Here is a 12,371-nt window from a genome sequence, read left to right on the forward strand (position 1 = left end):
TAACATGCAACCATTTTGATCCCATGCGAACATCATATTTACCTCCGATTTGCAAATCTGTATCATAGTCGGTGAAAGACCTGATAATAAGTCCAAACTTGTCATAGTTGTACAGATGTGAAATGTCCCATTTCAATGAGTTGCAGTGAATATTGGAACTATACCTACAAGAGTAAAGACACGAGTAAATAAACGCATTGGGCATTTTAAATTTTGCGATCTGTCCCGTGTCATAAACAAAATTGGGTGCTCCCGAAGTATGCGAACCAAGATGGCGGACATCGGAACGTAACATGGGCAAAAGGTTAGGGTTAGGCGATAATTTTTTTCCAATTTTCCTTATTTTAGCCTTATTATCAGTTCGAAGACTAGCCAAGAGCCTCCCGTAGTATTTATACCTAAAATTATCGCCTAACCCTAACCTAGTACACATATTACATTCCGATGTCCGCCATCTTGGTTCGCATACCTCGGGAGCCCCCAAAATTGCATTTAACATATGCATATTTGGAAGTAAATGTGTAAAATAAAACAAATATTTTCACTATTCCATAGGTTTGGTCGCTAAATTAATTTTGTAATACGCTGTGAATTTGGCTCTGAAATTTTGCAAAGAGGAAATGGATTAGATGAAATGAAATATGTTTCCAATATACCTATTTATTCAATAAAAAACAATGATAAAGGAAAACTTTGGTGGTTTTTATTATTATCTTTGAATATGCATAAAGAAAACTTGTTTCAACTAATTAGCGCATATTTTGAATATGGTGAGACCGTTTTATGTTGCATTCTGTTTTAAAATATTATCTCAAATAATTCTATAGTTTTTACTGAGATAAGTCTTTTCTCAGTATTTCATACGACATTAAGAGTTCCTTCGAATTGCATGAACGCAGCGTTGGTGGTTTTCCATGTGTTGCGGTTGGTGTATATCTGATACAGCCAATCCTCGGAAAAACTAAATTGAAAATATAATTTGCATCAATTGGATATTTTTAATAGTTAATTCAGATCTCGAACGCAAGTGATTCATTCTCAATGTGGTTCGGGTCCAGAAAGTTACAGGCTGATGGTACAAATTTGATGTTGAAATAGCTATAAAAATACCTTAAGTTAGTAACCGAAATATAATTTTTAGACCCCAAACAACGATTTTATTGTATAACCACTGAGCAGGATGGAACAAAGGTCGATTGTATTATTACTTTTAATATTTTTATTAATATTATTATTTTTCCCTTTGAAACTTTCGGGACAACGCGTACCGATAATAATGCCTCATACATGTTTGCCGTGCATCGAATTCCTGTATTTATTCAGGTAGCCATATCCAATCAACAATGAAATGACCTTCACTGAACTAAGCAAACTTTCTGGCGAGGTTTTTATTTTCCTCCAGTGTCATTTTCTTTTCATGAGAATTCTAGTTTATCAGCAGTGATATGAAACGACCCAAAATAGCTTCAATAGACTAGGCCAGCGGTTCCCAAAAGGTGCGCCGCGGCGCACTAGAGCGCCGTGAAGAGTGGCTAGGTGCGCCGCGAAATTACCAGAATTGTGATAAACATAACTGAAATATGATTGAATATACGCTAGAAACATCAAACAAGAATCCGACCAAAACAGCGCCGATATATGACACTAGAAAATCCAATGTTATGTACATAATCAATGCATTCATCAACTCACCAAATGAAAAAATCAATGTTACGGCAGTTAGTCTTGTGAAATTCATTTTTTTTTGCGGCAGTGCATATGTACGCTAGAAAGATCAGTTACACAAACATCAAATAGTTTAAAAATACAAAACTACTATTTATATCTTAAACACCAGGCTATGTTTTTCCTTATTCTTTACTGATGTACCTGTAAACAAGACTCAAAACTAATACGATCTTACAATATAGGTGTCGAAAGTAGAGACCTTCACAATTTTCAGTTTGCTCATAAAAATAAGGCCTAATCACTATCATTATGCACCATTCGTATTAGTTTTTTTTTTTTAAAGGTATTAAAATTCGCTAGAAGACTATGGAAAGGGTTAGCTGATGCTGACATTCGAAGTAGTACAAAAAGTCTATATGAATGTCTACATACTAATAGATGTAATATATACGACTTTATCACTTCAGCTACAAATTGCTTCACTAGCGGAATAAATTACAAAAACTAATTTCGGTTTGAAATTTAATTTTCACTTACTTTTGATTTGATAAAAGTTTAATGGCGCAATGGATTGTGAAAGTTGTTTTAAAATTGAGCAAAAACTTCCAATTACAGCGGAAAGAGTAAAAATTTTGTTCAGGCTACAATCATAAATCTATCATAGAATTTTTAAAATTGCTTAGACGACTACGTCACTGCCGCGTTCTATGACCATTCATTCCATGAATAAAAGTTGAAGAATGGAATGCAGCCTCTTGTTTGAAATATTTCAACAAAGATCAATCAGAATTTTGTGTTCCTTACCAGAATAACAATAAATCGAAGACATTTATAGGAATTTGACAGTTTCTCTTTTTTACAAAATATAGGCTAGTCGATCATAAGTTAAGTATACTCGTTCTCTTATTTGATCTCTAAAGTAAACGATTTAGCGACGGTTGTCGCTATTGTATCCCCAGATATTTATTTCCTGTATACGTTGACTTTACAAATAGAAGGCAAGCTGCGGAAGAGTAATTTTGTCGATTCAAGTTTTTAACTCGAATGTCAAGTACAGCCTACACTTTAATGATTTTATTTAAACCATGACCAAAAATTGATATAACAGTTTCATATATGTTTTGTTCATATGAACTGACATTATTCGACATTCCACATTATTAACAAATGAAACAGGACATGGTCCAAGGTTCAACTAAATCTCAAAGGTATGACCGACAAGCTTATTCAGCTTTTGGAAGAATGTCAAGTTGTTAATGCTATGTATTTACATGCAAACATACAATCCCTTTCCGTTCGTGGGCAAATAAAAACGCTACTGCAGATGCTGTTTCGCCAATTTTCTGCCTGACATTCTGAACCATTTTTTTCTCCGATGGTTTGAGCTTATATTTTTGGTTTCTGTCGGGTTAAGGATTGGGTTAGTGTATTTTCTTACCGAAATTATGAATCTCGCACAATTCGATGGTTTACCGTATACCGCATCAAAAATAAATCTCGACAGTAGTGTCACAAAAATGTATTTTCTACAGGTTGGTACAAAATACACATAAAGTTAGGCACCATTCGACAAAAGTTCAAAAAATACCATGATCTAAAAGTTACTTTAAATTATTGCACAATCGTAAAGACATAAAATATAGAAAAGTTATTTTTGGAAGGTTATTTGCCTTTCAAGAATACCTAAAAGTAGGGGTGACGAATAACTTCATAATAATATTTATAGTATACTGCAGACGATACAATACATAGTCTTAAACAACTACAAGTTTAAAGCAAGTTATTCACGGTAATGCCAAAGCGTCATTCCTTTTGCAATTATTCTTCACGCACTTTAATTTCACAGTTTGTTGACTTCTCGTTATCAAATTCACCAGATTCGTCCATACAAAACGTCCGTAATGTATCGTTTTGATGTCTTGGTGATTCAATATCTAAAGTCTCCTCGTTTATTGCGGTCTGGATTCTTGTGGCTTCTTTTTCCGCGTCCATACGCTTGTAAGTCGGATGAAAAAATATCAGAAAAGAAAGTGCAACAAATGTCATGATGCCGGACATAACGTAAGTGGAAACTGTAAACAGATATTGGTTGATTACAAATTGTGAAGAGTAATCAACAAAATGAGAATTTCGTTTTTAATTCTGCAAAATACTGAAATGTATGTTTCAAAGTTCTCAAACACATTATCAATACTTTTTAGCATGCTGAATAAGCTTTTTTTCGCCATAATGATCTCATCAAAACTTGTTCGTGCAATTTGACATTACTGTAGGCCTACTAGGAAATAAAAGCATTTCGTTGGTGTAATTCTTTTGATATATATGCTTTTACAGTGAGAACATTTTTGGAATCTAAATTGAGTATTCCTATTTGGTTTAACAAATAAACTCGAATTTGTTTTGAAACAATAGACGTTTTCAGATAGTTTGTTAGTTGACAGACAAGGGATTCAACTGAGCCAACATTTTCAACTATTCTAGAAAAATTATAGTACTTGACTAAGCTAAGGCCTATTGGTCCCACCTGTTAAATCATATGTGATGACTTCAGGAAAAACTTTCGGTAATGCAGTTCCGGACGAATTAAAATATGTAAATGAAGATGAGTGACATTTTGATCCATGATGTATTAGTTCTTCCGGTGTCATAGGTCGCCCAAGAGATTGTAGAAGTAGAATCAACAATATAGACAGTGTCTGCCTACATAAAAATTAATTTTGCATGTGCTGGATTAGTCTTTAATTACCAAGTCATTGGACCAATACATCCGCGTCTATAGACTGTACTAACGTCTTCTTAGGACTGGGTGATTACTATGCCTGTTTGAACAGAGCATGGCCTAACATAGCACAATCCTACCCAATGAAATGAAATTGGAAAGCTTTGGTTTTTATTGAAAAAAACTTTGATTAGTTTTCCTTGGAGCCAAAGAATCTAGCAAACATGATATACATAAAAAGTGTAGCTTGCTCACCCCGATATTTGTAGCATAGCTATTCCAATCGAAACACCGACAGGAAATGTACATTCTGCTGCAGTTTCCATTCCTATTGGGGATATTCCGAAAGATAGAAATCCTAACATTCCCATCTCAAGTACGATCAAATATCCCATGTACATTTTATGCGTCTAAATGCAAAATAGAATCATTAACATAAAATAAACAGTACTGATAAATAAACAGTTCAGTAGACCACTGTTTATAAAATGATCCGTTAGAGGGCGCTGTTAAGCCTACCTGACTTGCAATAAGCCTAAGGGTGAATTACAATCGTAATGTGATAATCATTCAAAAATGTGTACTGTTTGCTTCTCGTCTCGTTTGGTTGCTTTACTATAAACAAAATAAAATTTTTCAGTTTTCTGCACTTACCACAGTAAATACGATGGTTGCAACTGCTGCTGATATAAACATAAACTTTAAAGATTCAGAGAAACGCTTAGTTCTGTCCACAATTAAGCTCATTATAATAGCACCAACGAGTCCTGCTAAAGTCATAACACTCCCACATACACCAGCTATCGTCTGAATATAAAATTGCAATGATTAGTTGAAAAAAATTAAATGATTCACCCAATGCTGTCGTTGTACAATGTAGGAAAATAGAACGTGTTTTCTTATTCGTCCATGAAGTGCTAAAGTTATTTAAAAATATTAAATTTAATAATACATTTTGGATATAAACAGCAATGGATAAGAAAGTCTCATATATTACAAAAAGTTAAAAAATCGTTACATTGGAGTAAAAAATTTGTTAGGTGTCAAAATTCTAATCGGTTTCAGTCCTGACCCTACATTCAAACCTTATGGCCCAAAAATAAAACTTTTAAATACGTGTTTGATTTACTGGTTTAACCAAATACTTATAATTGGATTACTATTTCCAAATCAGCAAATTTAAAACTGTGTGAACATGACATAAAAAGTAAATATTTTTAGTTAAAAATTACTTTTCAGCACAAAATATCCGAAATAATTTCACGACAATCAAATTTCGTGATATTTCTCATTCATAATTGGATTAGATTCATCACATTTGTCTATAACCCCAAGTCAAAATTAATGCGATAACATCAATAACGTCTATTAACTTAATGGTAATTGTTCAAAGAATTCAGCGAATTTAATATATATATGCTTTTATATTCGAATTTCATATCATCATAATAGGCATCTTGTTTATCATATTATATAGGTGGTCCATGAAGGGTGCACTTTTATAGTCAATATTAACCTAAAGCCTTCAAATAACGTATTCTGTAAATGTATTTGTGTAATGAATCGGAAATGTATTTACGAAAAAAAGTAGTTGTGTTGATGTACTATAAAATGCCTGTAACTTTAAGCATATCATATTATAGTGTACCGGTCTACTTACGTCTGTATACCCCCACGGGCATAGCACTTGTTCCACGAGTGTTGCAAATGAAGAATAAAGTCCGATGGCTGATCCAACACCGATCATCAGAATAACGTATGCTCTGTTTTGGAGAATTTCTTTTACACCGGCAAAAAAGTTTTCCGACGTTGTCACCGTTCCTCCATAAGAAGGTGGACTTGGAGGCCCATCTGACGTCATAATTATTGTGGTCATCACGACACAAAGTAAGGGCATACAGGAATATGCTATAAGCTGTCAAAAGATGTTTCTCAAGTTAGTTGGCATATTTGAGAATAAAATAATGAGGGAAAAATCAAATTCTCCGCACACCACCCCGCCCATCTATAGGTTGTAATCATAAAATATAATTCGAATCACAAATATTTTCCTTTACTCCATGTAGATACTGTATTTGGTAGATATGACACAGTCGCGAATTAATAAATTTATTTTACCCTGAGATATACATTTTACATTTATTTGGTTACGTTGATTTTTTTTTTATAATATTCGAATTAAGTTGTATTATTTGTTCGAATTGAATTTTGAAATGCTTCAATAATATACTAATACTATATAAGTGTGCATTCCTAATAAAAGTTTAATTTTTTTTTTATATAATCATTTTTAGTGGTCCAATTCATATATTTTGATATTTGCAATTTGAATCAAATGTTCCCGAAACATAATTTGCCTTTGTATTTTGTATAAACTTTATGGTTTGTGGTTTGAGATATCAAACATGAGAATCAAACTTGGATGGAGTTCTCGATCGAGATGGAAAAGAGGGAATGGCGTTATAAATTTCATTTTTGTTCTCAATTTATACTATTTATCAGGATAATCAGATAATATCAGGATATCATCTATGGTTTTTGATATTAAATGGTCAAAAATTGGTTATTTCATCTTTCAAATTTGTTTAAAATCCTCATTAAAAACGATCACGCAGTTTTTTGTCGGACTAATTTTAAAGATTACACCCAGAAAATAAAAAATAAAATTTGATACTTTGTTTGTACGGAAATGTTGATACTTTGTACAATAGTAGCTTTGGTAAAGTTATGTTCTATCATCTGGGCGAGATTTTGTGATTTTATCTTAGAAATTAAAACACTACGCTAATTAGCACGTTAAATGAATTGATGTCGTCTAAAATCTTCAAAACCGTCTAAAATTGTGTCTTCTCTAATCCCCGCAAGTCGTGCTTTTAAAAAAATCACCAGATCACGAATCCACGGTATAACAAATTTCCAGTATTTACATATATATAAACACTAACCATGTATCGCATGTGTATAAATCCATCTTGATCAACAAACAACGGTGAAACGATTCCGGTCAGTACAACTCCGACAGGATTTGCTGAAAATGAAACATGACAACAATAAGGTGATAGATAACCTTATCTGTCTACATTAAGTAAGCTTGTCTTGGGCGTTACATAAAATAATTGGTGTGCATTTTTTAATACCAGAGATTGTGACAATTGCATTCTAGTCAATTGTTGGTGTATTCAATATATGAGTATGACGATATTTGACGTTGTCGCTCAATATCATATTTTCAATTATTTTGATGTATGATAGGAAGTTCAGAAATTCAATTAATATTCGATTGCTCGGTCGACGTTTTACCACACCGAACATTTGAAAAGCTGAGACAACTCTAACACAACGACAAGTTTTATATTTTGTAAAATATGTTGGCAAATATACTGTGACGTTTGAAAAAAAAATTTTTTGGGTGTATACCTTCCACATTGTAAGTGATATAAAACAAGACAGCGATGCTCAAATATACAGACACAAAAACCGAAACAAAGTAGCGTCAAATCTTTTACAGTACCGGGAGTTGGACCACCAGATCGCTGACTTGCGATCACGAAATCATAGCATAGTGCGTATTTTTCAATTTGTGAAAGTGAAAAGCGAATTCCATAAAGCTCACAAAATATATATCTATTTCGTGTCCAACGAAATATTTGTGTTTCTTACCCATCCCTGACGCAGTTGTCGCAATCGATCGTTGATTTGACGGAAACCATATTGCTGCCAATTTTGGTGCCGAATATATGGCGAGAGGTTGAACAATTCCAGAAATTACTTGACCAATAAATAATAACGCAAGTCGAACTTCATCTGGAATTGTTTCAATTGTGCTGTACATAAAATATAACATTTTATGAAGATTGGAAGGCTGATAATATATTTTATTACTTGCTATTGTATATTGTGATTATGAAGTATATAGAAAAACGTGTCTATGTACTATATAACGCTATCCCCAAATTTAGTTTATTCATACGCCTTCATATATCTACCAAACGTCTTCTATCCAAATTTTCGTAAACGAGCAACGTACGTCCAAATGAGGGCAAATGAGTTTCTTTACATAGTTTATAAGCAATGCCTAATAATCAATAAAATTTAATCGATTTATTGGCTTATGGATAGGATAAATAAATAAAGGGAAATATTGAATATTCAACAGAACCACGATATTTTATGCTAAAACTGTTAAAAACATAAGAAAAAACTTTTTACTGTAAATAGTATGTAAACCCTGAACTTTGTAAGGTCATTTGACACTAGTATATGGCAAACACCGCAAATGAATGATTATGTACTTCAACTTAATGTTATTTTGATTCAAATTATTTTATTAGACGTCTGGTTTATTTTTGCTTCGAGGTCGTCAGCAACCGGTCATTACGGGAATTTTTTTTTTTTACAAATTTATGGTTTATTGTTCTGATTCATTTGGCCTGATTTTATATTGATGGAAGAATGATTTTGTGTTCATTTCACTTCCTCACCACATTGTAGTTTACTTGGCATTATTGACTTTTGTTAAAGTCCCGACCCAACAGTAATCTGCTAACATTGCTGCCACAACATTTTTGCAGTCAATGGTCGCAGTAGATCTTCCACTTTCAGCTTTCAATGCGCGGCCTGATTTGAATTGTCTTACGCCCAAAAATCACGATTGTTTTAATGTATGAGTGTATTGTAACAAATAATCAATCTACAACATATTGTTCAAATTAATATTCAGGCGTTATATATTTTCTGTCTTATTCTTTATTTTTGAATTTTTCTCTCTCGTTCAACGAGACACCTCACCAATGTTTTCTGTCTATTCGGTTTTCATTAAAGGTGTTTATTTCCTAACCAAGAATGAATGAAATTTCGGAATTGCGAATTAAAATTTTACCAAATATTTATTAAAAATAACAGATATATTGCATTCTTACCTGCATATTCGTAATCCAGCGCCTACGAACGCCATCCAAGCGCTTGTCAACATACAAGCTCGCAATCCAATTCGATTCATGACATATGACCATACGAATCCAAATATAATTGAAACAACAAGTGTGCTCATAGACAACCAATTAATTGTGGATACGCTTGTGTTGTAGTATACTGAAGCTTTGTAAGCAACTGGACTGAATCCGAGCCATATCTGAATAACAAGAGAGCGATGCTCAAATATATGGACACGAAAATCGAAACGAAGTATTACGGTTACGGGTATCTAATATTTCACATAACCAGCACGGTATGATACCTTTGTCTTTTTGACCACCAGAACGCAACGATCGTGAATTTTGATGACGAACCAAGAAAAAACGAATTGCACAGCCCACAATAAGCTTGAATAAAAGTGACGAATAAAAATGATAGCTTTCTAGCGAAAAATACAATCTTTCAACCACTGAAAATTTTAAAGCAATTGGTCCAGTACTTTATGAGAAAAGCGATTTTTTCGTAACATCAATATCATGAATAAGAACATGAAAAAGAATTCTAACAACAACAAATAATAACAAAACGATCCATATGTATTTAGTGTCCAAAAATAACATTTTATTTGGTTTGTATTATATGAATTCCCAGGGGAGATAATTTTCAAATAAGTTGGCATTTGAAGTAAAATATTGATGTTGTCAAAGTAGTCGTCCGGATTTTGTTCGATGTTGCTATTTTCAGTATTCATTATTGCCTCGCGTAGAGGCTTTGTCGCAAAGTATTGATCTTGCAAAAATATCAAATATTCATAACAACGAAACTAATAACAAAATCTTCTGTTAGGAGGCGTCGCCAAATCATGAATGAACATAAGCCAGGTATGATTTGCGTTTCGTCCTCCTTCTATAAAAAATCAAGTAAACGTGAATGATTTTTGAATATGTCTCATGCTTATGCAATCACAAAAATTTATCGTTATTATAAAAATGTCCTAACCTTCGCAAGAACCTGATAGTGACAATTGTAATTAAACCAAAACCAAGCGCATGAAAAATGTTGATAAACTCCTTTTAACTCACAAAAATTCATTACATTTATTATCAAACCCCAAATCTTAGATGGTCGCGTCAGGTACCATTTCCAACTAGATCTAACGTCCTCATAAGATTGTATAATAAACACCGAGCTTGTCACGAGTTGTTTTTACTTTAATTTGTAATGTTTGCCCACCTAATTGAACACGCACTCACTCAACAATTCTATGGTTTTATCAGATCAATGCCTCTACATTATACAACTCTTTAAAAATAGTAATTACAGTTATTTTAATTTTATTTCGCGCAACTAACAACCCTCGCTATATTAAATCTTCAATAATTATTTCATCGAAAGCTCACAACGTCAATATCATGCAAAATACATCTCTCATCAAATTGTATCGCATTCGAATAATCATATTTCCTATAAGTCGGTATGGTGTTAACATAAATCAGCTCAAAACGAAGATGAAATACTTCTTACCGTTGCAATCGAGAAATTCAGCAGTGATAAGTTGATCATTACGAACCATCGTTTTTTATAAACTCGAAACCGTGGATTAGGGTCGCTGTCTTCCATAGATTTTGTGCTATTATTGGAGTTATTGTTCGTATCGTTATTTCCAACTTGATTCTTTCCCATTGTTCATAAGAATCGGCTCAGAGAACTCGTATCGTAACTCCCGTCCTGTCTAATCTTGTGCGTATGCCTAAATTTCCGCTTGAGCAGCTGTTGATGTGTATAAGCTGAATGACGATGAACATACCGTTCTCGTACGTGAAGTAAATTGTTTTACGTGCTACTACACAAATAACGTACTGTCAGAAAATACTTTAATAGGATGAGTCTCAAAATTAAGGTGTTGTTTACACAAAGTAAAAAGACGGAAGTGGCACTAAAAGTTACACGCCGTTTGCTGACGATTAAAATCTATTTCACTGACACCGTGTGAGTAATGGTTAGTGCGAGAGATAGTGGTTTGTTCAATTCCATCTATAATAAAGTTCATGTCTGCATTTCAATATATAGTACATAAATCTTCAGCAATAAATGTGTTCAATCCAAAGGGCGTTTAAAACAAAATGTTCAACAAAATGAAAACAATAATAATTAACTTTAAAAGTAAAGAATGGCAAAGTACTAAATATCACTTAAAACTCGGTTAAAAAATAACTACCTCAATAATTACCTCAAACGTAAAATGCAAAAATTTAGACCTATAAGTAAAAATCAACACGGTTACGGTTGGTTGTTCGGATTGAAGTAGAATTCGTTTCAACACGATGTATATCCCTATATTTTTACTCATATCAACCGTAAAAGCAAATCTCAAAGCAATTTTTGCTGGCTGTCTACTTCGGTTCTGCTATATTTAGCCATGCGTCATTAAAACACCACGTTACTATTGAAAGTATGCAGCAGATTTACTTTAATTCAAGTACCATAACTCCATTTGAATCACGCACGGCACTAAATGAGCGAATAGTAAGAGCCGATATTCGGGGAGCAAGTCACTTGTATTGATAAGACTTTATAAAGAAAAAATGGCGGAGAACAGTTTCTTGTACAACTCCAGGTACTGACTAGTATATTATGTATTTATAGGATTAATCAAGACAAGTACGAGCTAACAAGTAGACACATCAGCTGTCGCCAATTTGTTTGTTCGTCAGATTAAGTTGAAATTTGATATGGAATTTCCTTCATTTCAGTTTCAGTTTCGTTATTACAATTGTAAAAATCTAGTACATTTCATGTACGTTTCACAACTGAATAATTATTCGTACGTATACATCCACTTCAAAATTGGTTGAAAATGGTGAAAAGACAATTTCAGTGTATATACTATTTGCTCTCTAAACTCCCATGTCTTTGCGTTGCCTTAAAAATAAGCCTAAAATACGAATGATCCTTTTTTATTTACATACTATAACGCTGAACTGTGCATGTTTTTTGAAAAATGCATAACTGTATGAATTTTAGTAAAAATTATGAATGTCCAGTGATAATGAAGCAATTGGAATGGCGA

At 33.1% G+C, this 12,371-nt stretch overlaps 1 protein-coding gene across 1 annotated transcript; it reads right to left on the reverse strand.

The window, feature by feature from the left end:
- Positions 1-3,160: 3,160 nt before the first annotated feature.
- On the reverse strand, positions 3,161-11,191 carry LOC120328140 (solute carrier family 49 member A3-like). The gene is made up of 9 exons (XM_039394551.2): positions 10,826-11,191; positions 9,307-9,518; positions 8,048-8,211; positions 7,333-7,415; positions 6,048-6,302; positions 5,042-5,194; positions 4,643-4,797; positions 4,193-4,368; positions 3,161-3,740 (listed from the first exon to the last, which is right to left on the reverse strand). Exons 1-9 carry the CDS (start codon positions 10,982-10,984, stop codon positions 3,487-3,489), a joined length of 1,611 nt encoding a protein of 536 aa, XP_039250485.2. The 5' UTR covers positions 10,985-11,191; the 3' UTR covers positions 3,161-3,486.
- Positions 11,192-12,371: the final 1,180 nt, after the last annotated feature.

Source organism: Styela clava, chromosome 7, assembly GCF_964204865.1.
Source record: "Styela clava chromosome 7, kaStyClav1.hap1.2, whole genome shotgun sequence".
NCBI lineage: Eukaryota > Metazoa > Chordata > Ascidiacea > Stolidobranchia > Styelidae > Styela > Styela clava.